This window comes from Cavia porcellus, unplaced genomic scaffold (genome assembly GCF_034190915.1).
Source record: "Cavia porcellus strain 051 isolate PalLab524CR breed Dunkin Hartley unplaced genomic scaffold, mCavPor4.1 scaffold_23, whole genome shotgun sequence".
In the NCBI taxonomy this organism is placed as follows: domain Eukaryota; kingdom Metazoa; phylum Chordata; class Mammalia; order Rodentia; family Caviidae; genus Cavia; species Cavia porcellus.
This window is the reverse complement of record NW_026947506.1, coordinates 60,679,407-60,693,462: the sequence shown is the minus strand read 5'-3', so window position 1 is coordinate 60,693,462 and position 14,056 is coordinate 60,679,407. Positions and strand designations below refer to the sequence as shown.

Genomic DNA, 14,056 nt, shown 5'->3' with positions numbered 1-14,056 from the left:
TAGCACTTCTTTTATTAATTCCCATGCATCTTTTCTTCCATTCAGTGAAGAAGGCACACACTATCATAAGACGGTAATTTGGGAGGTTTGTTACTGTTTAAAAAAGTACCAAAGATATACTTCTGATGTCTTTATTTTGTTGTGTATTTGAAATATGATTTGAAGAACTTTTTGTGTTACTACAACAGAACTCTACAAGTGTGAAATTCTGTGGTAAATTCAGCTATTATCTTTTGAATTTGATCATGTTTCTCTGCTATTGAAGCAATTCATAAGGTATCAAAAATCCATACTAAGTGGATGCTCAGAGAGAGTATGTGTAAATATTACAGATGGGATAGCCATTTAAAGATAGACTCATATCTCTGCACTTGGTTTGTCAAACAGGTTTGATGTCAGGTAACTCACAGGATTGGGGGGCTTCGATGGAACTGTTGTACTTAAGGGTACACTTGCAGGAAATGGTGTGGAATACTGTGACTCTTTGGTGAGTCTTCCTGTTGAGACCAGGAAGACTTAATTCTAGCACTGTCATCTTTGCAGATAGGAGTGTCCTGTCTTGACCGATGGCACATTTCTTGCCTTAAGGCCGTGGAAGCATCCATCTCTTAGCCTACTTTGTATTCCTCAGACAGTGAGGTGAGCCACCCCCTCATTCTCCAACATCCTTTCCAGAGCACCCGTGGGTCCTACCACCCTTCACTGCACCCTGGTCCTTCACCATCACTCAGGGGTGAGCCCAATGCCTAGACAATTCTGCCACCCACCCACAACCCCATGAAGAACTTAAAATTTGACATTAATTGTTGGATCACAAACGGTGTAGTTCACATCTCTCCCATAAAAAAGAAATACTAGTGCTGCCAATTTCGTAGTCTGTGGAGAATAGTGAATGACATGTCCAAAACACCAAGGAGAGGTGCTTAGACATAGTCACCCCTCAAGTGTTAGCTGGCAGAGATGTCATTTCCCTTACTTTTTGATCTGGGAGGTGATTTCTGCCAGTGCTACTGACTAACACCCAAACTTAGGTCACATCATCTCTGATCCTGGTGGGCAGCCCCTGAATGGAACTTAACCCCTCAAATCTCCCCCTTGAGGAAGGTTTTTGTGTAGTTGTAATTATTGTCATCAGGTCAATAAGGTGAGTGAGACACTTGACTTTCCTTCTGTCCTGTTTTCTCATCTTAGTCCATGAGACCTGCTGCATTCTAGGAGAGTAGATTTTAAAGGTAGGGTGGAAATGTTTGCCCACCCAGAATGGGGCTAGAATGAATCTTGAAAGGAAGATATTTATGCACTTCCAAGTCTCAGAGCAGGGGTTACTCATGCCAGGTAGAGCTGAGTTAGGCCCCTCATGAAAGACTCATGTCTGAAGAGGAGAGGGCAGGACTAGGCCAGAGCTGCTGTTGGGCTGAAGGAAAACAATCTAGACCCCAGTCATCATCAGGTCAGAAATGGAAACCTGCAGTAACTCCATCAGGTAGTGACTGTGGGGGTCGTTGGCAGTTTGGTTTTGGGTGATTTCGAGCATAGGTCATGTGTGCTGGGAGGGAGTTAGCAGGCGAAGGTGTTGGGAGTCAGACTCAAGGAAGGTTGCTCTGCACAGGAAACATCTGCCTCCTGTGGGATCTGTGGAGTGAGGAATGACTGCCTGCCCCTGGGAAGAGCATATGTCCCAGGCTAGAGAGAGACATCTGCATATCATGAAATACACCATGTGAAAAGCTCCCTCCCATGCTGTGGCACACACCCATCCTGTTTCCCCCACCTCCTCCCATTTCTGGGTGTCTCTAGCTGCAGAGCTGCTTTCTATAAGCAGCTTCAGGCAAAAGAGGCCTTCTGTGTCATGAACTCCTTTTTTGACTCCCTGATTTGCAGAGCCAACATCAGGCAAACGCAAATCAGTCTGTTTCAGGAGAAAGAGTTCAGTGCCTTAGAGACAAGACTTTTTACCATGTGAACATCCAACAGAGAAATTCTCACAAGGTGTCCTTGTGGGATAATTGCATTTTACTGGTAAACTAGTGTTCACTACACTACACTTCACACTACAAGAAAATTGTTTAATTCCAAAGACATTCTCTGTGATCCATGACACCGTACTTAACACCCTTATGAATGGAGTGGGCTCCTCCACCAGCACCACACTCACATGGTGGTTTGAGGTTAATACAAAGTGCTGGGTTACATCCACAGCACTTTTGATTGTAATGAGACACAAGGCCCTGCTAAGTTGCCCCGATGAACTTAAAGACTGCGTGCTTTTACCTCTGGCTCCTGAGGAATTATTATTGTAGGCCTGTGCTACCCTGTCTGGTCATGCGCACCACTTCAGTCAGAAAAGGACTCAATTTTTTTCAGTTTTGCATTGGTTGGTGCTGTCAATCTGGGACTGTTGGATGCCAGGCAGCTGCTCTTGCACTGAGCCGTGCCACCACTCCAGAATGTGGTTCCTTAATCCTTAGCATTTGAGTTTGGACACCTTCGTATAAACATCTAGAATACAGTTTAATATGGACCTGGGTAGTCATTTTGAAAGAGAAAATGAACAGTGATATGGTTGAGACTCTAGCTGAGATTCCCAGCACCAAACGACAGGAAAACCACAGTTAGAAAGAATGATAGAAAGAAGGAAGGAGACAAAAAAGGGGAAGCATCATAAAGAAACACTGACATATAAAGTAAGTATGGGAGGGAAGACATAGGGAACAACCCAGGGTAAAAGTGTCTGCAGAGGATTCTTCTAAACTGTCACTTGTGTTATGATGTGTCCAGGTAAAGTCATCCGTGTCATTACCCTAGCTATGCCAGAAGCTGAGGCAGGAGGAAGGCAATGAAACATGGGCAATTTGGAAAGATCCTACCTCACAATTTAAAACTGTTTTGTCTAGAAAGTCTGGGGATAACTTAGTGGCAGACCACTTGACTAGCTCATGGAAAGTGCTGGATTCCTTCTGCAGCATGTGAGAAATGGGTTCATTTGCCTCGATTCAAAGAACTGACTCGAAGGAGGGAAAAGCAGTGAGAGTGTGGCTGTGGTCAGTCTACTGTGAGGGGAAGATGGTACCGGCAGGGTGGCACCCGGGCGCCCACCATAAGGAATGATTTCCTAGCCCACAGGGGCCTTCTAGAGCTCACCACTGTGCGAGTCCGGGGAGGGGACAATCTTTCCAGAAGCCACCTGTGTGCTTACTTGCTGTATAAAGCAGATCCTCGGTATTGCTGGTTCTTTACTCTAGGGCTTTCTGAGAAGCAAGATGTTCCTGCTTAAAGATTTCATGCTTGTGAAGATTACTTTTCTGCTTATTCTTAACAAGCTTACCCATGTTTCTAACTGAAGGCTTTTTCATTAGTTGATTTCTCCTCCAAAAACTCTTTTTCTTGGAAAAGTGCTGGACATATGAACTTTTTCAAGTTTTTAGAAAAATTTTAACTGCTAGCAAGCAATTTTTTACTCAGAGTTCACTGTTTTGTCTTAAAAATCACCAGTTTCAGTTTATTTTCTTACAAATTCCCTCTTTTTCTTTGTTACTGTCTTGATCGTATTTTTATTCCAATTTTAACCAAATGATATCATTTGGTTTTTAAATAATTTTGGTATCATCTGATTCTCTTCATCATAAGAGACGCAGTCCCTGCTCTTTCCAGATGTTTCCAAATGTATGCGCCATAACATGAGTGCATTTGTTTTCAGTATGTATAGTGCCTTCTTGGCCTTCGAGGAGCTCTAATCATGCTTGAGAACACACAGCTCAAAAGTTTGAGCTGAGTAGCCCTGGGCAACTCGCCACACTCACATAATGATTGTATTTCATCATCAATTATGGCATAATCATATACATCTTTCCCTCTCTTACTTGGCCAAGGCCCACCCATGAATAATCTGATCTCTTTATGGAGTGAGTTTCTTTAACCAGGCCTGATTTTTGGCTTAAGAAGTAATGTTCTAGGGTCTAGAGGTGCCTCTTTCACTTCCACAAAGCTGGCTGGGATCAGACAGCTGTCAGTTTTGAGAATCAAGTCATCCCTTTCTAACAGAGTAGTTTTACACTGCCAGGCATGGTGGTGCACACCTGTGACCCTGGCACTCAGGAGCCACAGGCATGGTGATTGCCCGGAATTTGAGACCAGGCTGGGCTGCATAGTGAGTTTCACACCAGCCTGAACTACAAAATGACACCCTTTCTCAAAAAGCAAGCCTAACAAATAAATGAGTAAAAATGATCCTTTAGCCTGTTGTGTTCTTAGTTAGAGTGATATTTTCTCAAAAAGTAAAGCAGGTATGCCTTCTCTTTTATCTGTCGGACTAGTAATATTTTCCTAGACCCTCTTTAGGTCCCAGACTTAAATCTGCAAAGTGTTTTTGGAGGAGCTGCTAAGAAGGAACCCACTGACTACCCAACCTTCATCAAAAGCCATGAGAGGAATCAGCTTTGCTTTGCTTTTCTGTTCTGTATACTCTCTTTCAAATGCCCTGGCTCTCCACATTGATAATATGCACTTGCTATGTTAGGATTACACCCCTTGAAGTCTCCTTGTGGTTTCTTTGCTGAGTCTTTCCTTGTCCCTCTTGTGTGGAGTCTTCCCCCAATTTCCTGCCTTTTGTACAGAAGAGACCTTGATTTTCACTTTCTGCTTTTCCTCTTTCCTCTCTACAAAGCTTTTGAGCCATTCTTAGTAATTCAGTTGACTTCTCACTCCATCCCTCAATCCTTATAACTTTTTAGTAATATCAGCGCTGCTCTCAGTCACAAAATTTCCCTGAAGGAGTCTTTGATCTGTATATTTGGGAGAATCATTAGTACATCAAAAAACAAAAAAGTAAGCTTCATCCTCTTTAGACTTTTTCCCAACATTTTCGAACCTCGTAGTTTTGTCATTCTCTTCCTTTTTTATCCTGGTAAGGCAAGAATTACCATACAAAATTCTCTGACACCAAGAATGTGTCTGTCCACTGTTCGTATTTTATTTTTTATCCTACCTATGAGTTCCTCTCTATAACAAAGCTCGTGCCCTGGCAGGCTTTTTCCCTTGGTCCCTGAGTGAGTTCAGAAATAGTTACAGTCTAAATAGTGCTGACTGGCAACACCTACAAGGGAACTTGGGTAGTGTCTTTATCTGAGTTCAAGCAGAGACCAACAGAAGAGCAAGTTAACCCTGGAGCTGAATTCTAGAACTATCCCAATGTGCAGGCTCTTTTAGACATACCAATTAAACAAAAAATATCAAGTTAAATCAGAATATAAAAGTAAATGTATCAATCACTGAAATTTTGCCAAAAAGGCTGAAAGCTTGAAGTTAGGACTTTGGGTCAAGCAAAACACCAATGTTTAATCATCCTTTGTTTTTATTTATCCTTGCTACAAGTGAAGTTCCCAGCCCCTAAAACTTTAGCAATTCCTGAGTGGGCTATCTGGAGGATGTGGGAGGCAGAGTCCTTATTTCCCATTTCTTCAGTCATGGAGGCCTACAATTCTCCGTTTTCTGCTGGTCTTTGTGATTGAATTTCCCTCTGTATTCAATTCCGTGCTTCAGGTTTCTTGCACTCTCTGTGTACTCAACCATGCTGGAGGTTTCTCATGAAACCTCATCTCAGTCATGTATAATTGAAAATGCCCAAACTGTCTGTTATGGATTCAGAACTGGTGGTCAAATTAACACCAGCTGGATTACCTCAGCATGGCATTGTGTGAAGATCCCCTACCCGAGGAAAGTTGCCAGAATAAACAGGTGGAGAAGAAGGGAGGTGTTTAGGGTTGAGGCATTAAGGAGGCATTGTGGGTTCTCCTATGATTTGCTGTCTGAGCTGTTGGTTCTCCTGGAGAAGCTTTGGTCCTCACATTGTGCATTGCTTCCTGACTCTGGAGGGGAATACATGTGCTGCTTGGCTCCAAGATGAACTCTTCATGCTGCTTCCTGGCAAGAACCCGACTGTGCTTGTCTTTGGAGGAGCTTGGGGCCTCCATGTTGCTGAGGATGGCTGTGGTGCCTTTCAGGATAACCCTGGTCTTTCTTGTAGTGTGACTTCTCGGCTCCAGTGTAAAGCCCTCATCCCACTAGCACAGCTCCTTCATTCTGCTGGCATAGACTTTCTGGCTTCCAAAGCTGACCCTTGGGTCTTCCCGGCACTGATACGAAAAAGAGACTGGTGTGAGTCCTCCTTGTGGAATAGGGGCCTCCAGTTGTAACTCCTGGGAGGCATTGTCCTGAGCTCTGGGTTTTTATCTGGACTGATGTGGGACATGTGCTGTGGGGTTTAGGCTCTTACCTAAATAATTTATGTCTTTGGTGTTGTGGATACATTTCCTTCATTTTCCTGTGTTAACTCCTAGTGACCAATATAAAACTGAGTAGTAAACTCCATGTCTTGATCCAGTTGTTCTCTGTGCACAATCCCTGAGTACGACATTGCCAAAGCAGTACTTCCAGTTCATGGTTCATACCATGGCTCATGTGTGAGGTTCCTGGTTGCCACAGTGCATATTTTATCTCCCTGTGTCAGTTTTGCTGTCTTCAGAACAATGGTATTAGGGATCTAATGTCTAATGCCAGCAAACAGAATGTACTGCCCTGTAGGCCACATGGAAAGGAGCCGGGTCATGTCCCTCCTAGAACTCATGGGCACAGATACCCTACACAAGCCACCAGCGGTGAGGTCTGTGTCCCTTTTCCCAGGCCCAAAGAATGGACTCAGAAGCAGGAAGAGCAGTGCAGTTGTGGATGTGAGCAGTGCAGGCAAAGCACACCCAGAGCAGGAATTTGTCTCCTAGTGCTCAGTCCCTTGCTGAGGTTCCTCATGGGCTGAGAACTATGGAGCCTGCAACCGAATGGCACTGCCAAAGGTTTGTTTCTCCCTGTATATGCGGTTCCTTGGTGCCCCTGAAAACCCAAGTTTGGACTTCTTCATAATGTTGTTTGTTTTTACTCCAGGACCTTTTGAGAAGCAGATGTTCATGCTTATATATTTCACGTGACCTTATGATTAGTGTATTTCTGTTCAGCCCCAGCTGTTTTGATTACATCTTCCAACAAAGGCTTTTTGAATAGTAGATTTCTTCTGTGAGGCCCATTAGTTCAGACACTTTCTAAACTCATGAACTTAGCAGTCCTGCAGGAAGTTTTTTCTGCCAGGAATTCACCACTCAGAGTTCACCCATATTTTGCCTTCAAAATTGACAACTTAAACTTCTTTTTCTTCCATGTAGCACAGAAAATTTAAAAATGAAATGAAAGAGAAATGAAATTAAATGTCCAAATTACTACAGAATTAATATAATGTGAAGACCAGACAATGATTATAAAAATTACTGTCTGCATTGAATGGATGAATGCCCTGATTGATGAGGATACTGTAGTGTTTTTTAGTATATAATATCTCCAGTGAAATGCTTTTTTGCCCTTCACTACTGCTTGTTCCTATGAACAAAATGATCCCTGTGTGGCACTGAGACTCCATTTTGCATGCAGTGCCTCAGATTACTTCCTCCCTAATAAGGGTTCTGAGTACACTGCAGGTACATTGTGATTAGTAATGAAATGGTTTTGGAAATGGTAGTAAGTAGACTTCAAGGTATTTGACTTTCAAGATGAGTTCAGAAGACTTGGGCTTCCATCTTGTTCCTGCTCCTCCTTACGTCTTATGGTCCCCAGTAGGGAGAGCTGTATCTGCCAACAGGAAGACTCTCATCCCCACTGGGACCCAGAAATGACTTGAAGCCTTGAATCACCTCAGGACTAAACAGAACCACCAAGTTACAGAGCTAATGCTACACCTCAGCAACTGGAGGAAAATGTTGGCACATGTTACAGTAGATATCGACCATGTAGTTAGAGTGAGGAGTGGCCTAGCCAATGGGGAGTGAGAAACTGGCTCATTTGCATGGCTGCCAAGCAACACTTGTGTTGTCACTGGCATGAGGTTCCTCAACTGCCAGAGTCTTCTTAACAGCGACTGTCGGTCTCAGAGGCTGAGGGTCTGTTGAGGTGAGCACAACTCTTTCTAGTTTCTCTTTTATATCCACAAAAGTGAATAAGTCAAACCAATCCTGGCTCTTGATTTATCTTAGTGAACTAACATACTTTTAATGGTGATTTCTGGTGGTTACTGATGACGAGAGTTGAGGGCTCCCATTTGAGCATCGAGACTTACACCTTGTTTTTGAGGCCTCAATATCTGTATAGTGAGAGTATGCATTTTATGACATTTTGTCCTCTTTTAAACATTTAAAACTTTTCCTTGGTTGTGGGAGCTACTGAGGATTAATCCTAGAGGCATTCTTTCCCTGAGCTATGCAGCCAGCGCTGCTTCTGTTTGACAAAGAGGTGGGGTCTCCCAATGTCCTTCCCAGGCTGGTCAAGAACTTGCCACTCTCCTGCCTGTGCCTCTGGAATAGCTCAGAGAACACATGTGGGACACCATCCCCAGCTTGAGATAATTTTACATAAGGTGGAAAAACCATAAGGTAAAATACTTTGATAAATCTTTCACAAGGGTTAGTAAGGTGAAAAGCCTCCAAAGGAGATAGAGGTAGTAGTTCAGGGGTTCAAGAACTAGGGGTTCAGGTTAATCCTTTGCTTCACAGTGAGTTCTGGGCATTCTGGACTGTGTACTGAACCCCTGTCTCCTAAAACATATTTTATCCTTATAAATAAACTAGAAATTTAGTCCTTCTACCTAGTAACCAGCATTTTACATGGAATGTTACAGAGTACTTCGGGTGAAAATATGCAGATGCATATTTGAAAATGTCTGGGCTGTAACTTAGTGCTTCTCAGTGTCCAGCAGGTGTGAATGTGTGATGTGTAATGTAGCCCTAGACCATGGTCAGGTCCCATTTGGTTTCTTCTGTAAAGTTCCCTTGTTTTATACTACAGTACAGAGTCCTACTAAATTTTCTTTTTATTTTCTTTTCCTTTGTATTCTGGGACTGGGTCTCACTGTGTACTGACTGGCCTTGGACTCACTATGTAGTGTAGCCTGGCCTTAAGCTCATGACCATCCTCCTGCCTCTTCTTCCTGACTACTGGGATTGCAGGATGTCATGTTTAAAATTCCTTTCAAAATTCTCTTTAGCCTTCCCTGAGGAGGTTTTGTGTTCATATCTCATAATCTTTACACCTTAATAATGAATTTAATTTCTGGAAGTGTTTAAATACCATGTATAAGAGTGGATGATCAATAAATGAAGACATTTTAAGGGGCTGGGATTTAGCTCAGTGGCATATGCGCCTGCCTTGTAAGTGGGCAGTCGTGATTTCAATCCCCGGTACTGATAAAGAGGAAAAAAAACAAAACAAAAAAAAAATGATGTCATTTTAAGGCAACCCTTAAAATTCAATTTTACTATAAAAACACATAGATAGTTCTTTTGTGACTACATTCCTCCAGCCCCTCTGTGACTTGTCAATCCCTAAGACCCCTTTTCTTCCCTCTGCACTGAAGGCAGCTTCATGTATATTAGTCTAGCATGTATTGTATTAATGTCCATCCATGTGTTCATCTTGTATCCATTTAAATACGCACATACCACAGTAAAGCAGGAGATTTAATGGTTTTGTTGCCATATAAAAAATTTCTTACATTTTCATTGTATCTTTAGTTTGTGGTCCACATGAAAATGTATTTTGAGTAAAGTCTGATAATATAACATGATGTAACATAATTCTCCAAATCTGATATTCTGTGGTCAGTTTAGCATCTTCACCACTGAATCATAGCAGGTCTCTTTATTAATGTAAAAAACTCAAAAGGTAACATAGGTACTCAGTGTAATTTCACAAGGAATAGTAGTAAATGCACTAGTAGCTAACCTGCACTGCTCTCTTTCCATACAGGAGTAACCTATCTTGACCCAAGGCATAGTTCTTGCCTGACGGCCTCTCTTACTGGTAACTTCTGTTTTCTCAGCTACTGAGGTGAGTTAGTTCCACATTGACCAACATCTCCCCACAGCACCTGGGGGCTCATTCTAGCAGGATCTGTACTCTGCTCCTTCGACATTTTTCAGGGCTGAGCCTATTTACCTAGGAAATCCTTCCACCCACTCCAAGTACTGAAAAGAACTTACACTTTGACACTAATTGCTACACTGTGTGAAATCTACTTCACATTTATCTTGTACAAGTGAAATACTGTATTAGAGGTGCCTACTGCATTGTTCTGTGCAGAACAGAAAAGGGCGTGTCCAAAACACCGAGGAGAGGGGCCGGGGAAACCCTCATCTGTCCAGTGTTAGCTGGCACGCATATCTTTTGCTAATGACCATCCTTCACTTTTGCTCCTAGGAGGTGACTGCTGCCATACCACTGACCAACAGCCAATCCTAGGTCAGAGGGTCTGTGAGCCTGGTGGTCAGGGCCCTGCGGGGCCACCCCCTTGAGTCTCCCTGTAGAGGGAGGTTCTCGTGGAGGTGCAGATTTTGTCGTCAACTCCTGAAGGTGAGTCGGACGCTTGGCTTAGCTTTTCCCCTGTGTTCTTATCACTGCAGTCTGTGGCACCTGCAGCGTTCTACCAGTGTAGAGGTTGGAGACAGGATGAGAAGGAGTCTGCAGGTCTAGGAGGGGACAAGAAAGAGTCTTGGAAGGGAGACTTTTGATACTTACAGGTCTCAGAGAGGAGATTACCCGTGCCAAGGATGACCAAGGGGAAGTATCAATCAGTGGGGAAAAGCCTTGGTGAATGGGATCGAATGCATTCAAAAGAAGGAAATGATAGCTAACTTAACAGTGGGACTGGGTCTTCTTTATAGAGTATACTCCTCTAACCAAACCGTGGTTTTCCCCTGAAGGGGACAGAGCCAGTTATCTCTCTGTGACAGCTTTCCATTGCTCAGCTCCTGACATGAACTGGACCCATTGCCCCCTACCCCCTGCCACAGCACCTGGAGTTGCACCACCCAGAACTGCACACACCCAGCCCCTTAACCATATCCAGGGCTGAGTCCATTTTCTTAGAAAATCCTTCCCTGTGAAGAATGTGTGTTGTAAGTATACCGAGCGTTGGATTTTGAGCCATGCAATTCACCTGTAGCTTGTGAAATAGTAGGCAGTCATGGCATGACTCCATAGTCCTGTGGAGAGTAGTCAATGGCCTGTCTGAACATTGAGGAGGGTGGTAGTCGTCTCTCAAGTGTTAGCTGGCATAAATGACTCTTCCCAGTGACAGTTCCCCATCTTTGCTACTAGGAATTTCTGTTGCCATCACCACTGATGGATACCTACTCTTAGGTCAGAGATCTTCTGATCTAACTGAGCAGGGTCCCCTCAGTGCCTTCATCCCTGGAATTCTTTGGAATCTGCAGGTTTTTTCACTAACTTCTTGGGTCAGTGACTTGGCTTCTCTCCCTCTTCTCTCAAGCCTAGCTCCATGAAATCTACAGTGTTCTAAGAGTCTAACCATACAGATAGGATCAGGAGAGATTGTGTTTCATTAAGATGAGACAAGAATGAGCATTGAGAGGAAGACATTTCTGTAACACATGGTGTCAGACAGGAGGTTCCACATACCAGGCTGAAACAAGCAGAAGCACCTGGTGTGTGTTACATGACAGAAGATGTGAATGTGGGGAACCTGAATCACTTTTATGGGATTCTGGAGGAGTTAGAAGTCAGGGAAGATCAGGGAGCTACATATGGAAGGCTGCAATAATTTCACTGGGCTTTGGGTGTTGGACAGTCTCTAGATGTTTGCACCTGGGCCCGGGTGTTTTAGAGCAGAGTAAATATTAGAGAAATAGGTAGATAAATAAGTCATTGAGATCAGACACAGGGTTGGTTTTTATAGGAAACTCGTGTTTTGAGTGGGCCTTTACTAGCCAGAAATCAGCTTCGCAGAGGAGAGAGAATTTCTCCCAGGCGAACACATTGCTGGAGATGTCTAAACAACATAAAGATGGAAACTAATGATCACCATTGACACACTCAAGCCCAGAGATGGCTCACTTTGACTTCTTTCTTGATCTTCACATGGATTTGCCCCCTGTGGTCCTGTGTCCAATTTCCCTTCCCCTTGGAAAAAACCATCACTGGATTAGAGCCTGCCTTAAAGATATTTTGACTTGGTTGTCATCAGGTAAAAGAGCTACAGAGTAAATGCTGAGGAGCCGCCATAGGAATCAGCCAGCTGCGGGGAGGGGAGGACAAGCTTTGAGGAGAGCTTTCTATCTCAACCTTAGGGGAAAGGAGTAGTGCAGGAAAGTGTCCCAGGGAGGGGAATACCTTTTTTAAACTGGGGATCAATCTGAGGACAGAATTTTTGCAAGGCAGGCGCTTATGCTGCTTAGTTAAATCCCTGGTTAGAAAAGATAAATTGGAAACCGAGTAGAAATGTTTATGAGCTGGTGGCTGAAGGACAGGAAGGAAAGCAGGTAAGAAAGAGTAGCATGTGCATGGTCCATGGAGAGCTGGGACTAAATAGGGACTCAGTATGGTGGGAACGTACCCTGGGAAGCATCGGAGGTTACCACCAGCTCAGAGTGTTAGGAGAAGGCGTGGTTACTAGCTCTGAGTGTTAGGAGTAGGCGCTGTGCGTGGCTGCAAGGGCACTCCTGAAGGGTTTTCTGTGGGTAACAGCACACCTGGATTTGGCTGCTGGGCAATTATTGAGGCATCACTAAAAGTGCTCTGTTGCATAGGTGGTCGAGCTAGGAGGAGGCCTGGTTGCTCCTGTTCTCAGTTGCTGACTGATTTGTGCTATAATCACCTCACTATAGATCCTGTGGATTATTGTCTGCTCTTTGTGGTTTCCTATGAAAGTTAATGTTTGTCCATCAATTATTGCAATGCTAGCTGAGTAATACTCAGTAACTTTTACACCGTATCAGAGAGAAAACTGCAATGAAGTACTTTGGAACATGTATTTGTGTTGAAATTTGATTCAGAGACAAACATGTGTGTTTGAAAGATAAGACTTTCGAGAATCATCATTTCTTTAGACTGCTATGCTTTTCATGTAATGCTGCTTTGTCCTTTATTTTGACACAGGGTCTTGCTACCTAGTCCAGGCTGGCCTTGAACTCCTTATGAAGCTCAGGGTGGCTTCAGACTTGAGATTTTCCTGACCCAACTTCCTTGTGGCTTCTATTATTGATGTGCACCATCACGCCCTGTTCTGTTTTTTTTTGTTTTTTTTTTTTTTTTTTGTCTTTTTTCATTTTTATCGGTACTGGGGATCGAACTCACAACCGCCTGCTTGCAAGGCAGGTGCTTATGCCGCTGAGCTAAATCCTCAGCCCACGCCCTGTTCTTAAGCTGGAATTTAATTTCAGAAGCAATGTTCATTTTCCTCTTCATGTAGTCAAGACATTTTTCTTCAAAATTATAAGTAAACTTATAATGTTGAGGCTGAGGATATTGTTCAGTGGTTGAGTGAGACCCTAGGTTTAATCTCTAGGGCTTGGGAAAAAGAAAAGAAGAGAGAAAGTACTAGTCTTTTTATACTTGGATAATTTGTTTGAAACTAATATAAAATGGCTAGAAAATATTCAAAAATCTAATGTCAAGGGTGAGTACAATACATTTACTTTAGGAGAGAAATGTACGCTTTTAGACTTTTGCAGAGTTGAGCGATGACCTTTGTGGACAGAGCTGACTCTTCAGACTCGTCGGACCATTGGAATCAGCGCGGCCATTCTGCAGCAGCCAGCACTGCAGACCTGGGTGCAGGCTCTGCTGACCAGAGCGCTGAGTCTTCATCACTGAGTGATGTTTCCATTCACACACTTTCTTTAGGACCGGTACTGGGTGCTGTTTATTCAGAGTCCACTGTTGCTGGTAAGTCAGAGCTATCACCACCAAAGGACCAAGGAAGTTACTGTTTGCTAAAAATATTGAAAAATCACTTCCAGAAACTTTTGTATAAATGCCGCAGGCAGTTGGTAGTTTCAGAGAGTCTCTTGTTGTGTGAGAGAGATTCCCACATGGATGACTAGCATTCGAAGGTAGAAATTATTTTCCTCTAACATGTAAGCATTCCTTATTAGCATAGGTATCACAGCAAGGTACTAATTTTAGTTATTCAGATATGTATCATTGGTTTTATTCCTAATTTTTAAAG

General features: G+C 43.3%; 1 protein-coding gene across 1 annotated transcript in view; it reads left to right on the top strand.

Moving 5' to 3' along the window:
- Positions 1 to 541: 541 nt before the first annotated feature.
- The window catches only part of LOC134472560 (ubiquitin carboxyl-terminal hydrolase 42-like), a 40,265-nt gene continuing 26,750 nt past the window's right edge, over positions 542 to 14,056 (top strand). Inside the window, exons 1-4 of the mRNA XM_063234486.1 lie at positions 542 to 639; positions 9,838 to 9,918; positions 10,288 to 10,440; positions 13,550 to 13,773. Of these exons, the coding sequence (XP_063090556.1) occupies positions 13,569 to 13,773 (205 nt within the window). The 5' untranslated portion in view covers positions 542 to 639; positions 9,838 to 9,918; positions 10,288 to 10,440; positions 13,550 to 13,568. The remainder of the gene's footprint in view (positions 640 to 9,837; positions 9,919 to 10,287; positions 10,441 to 13,549; positions 13,774 to 14,056) is intronic.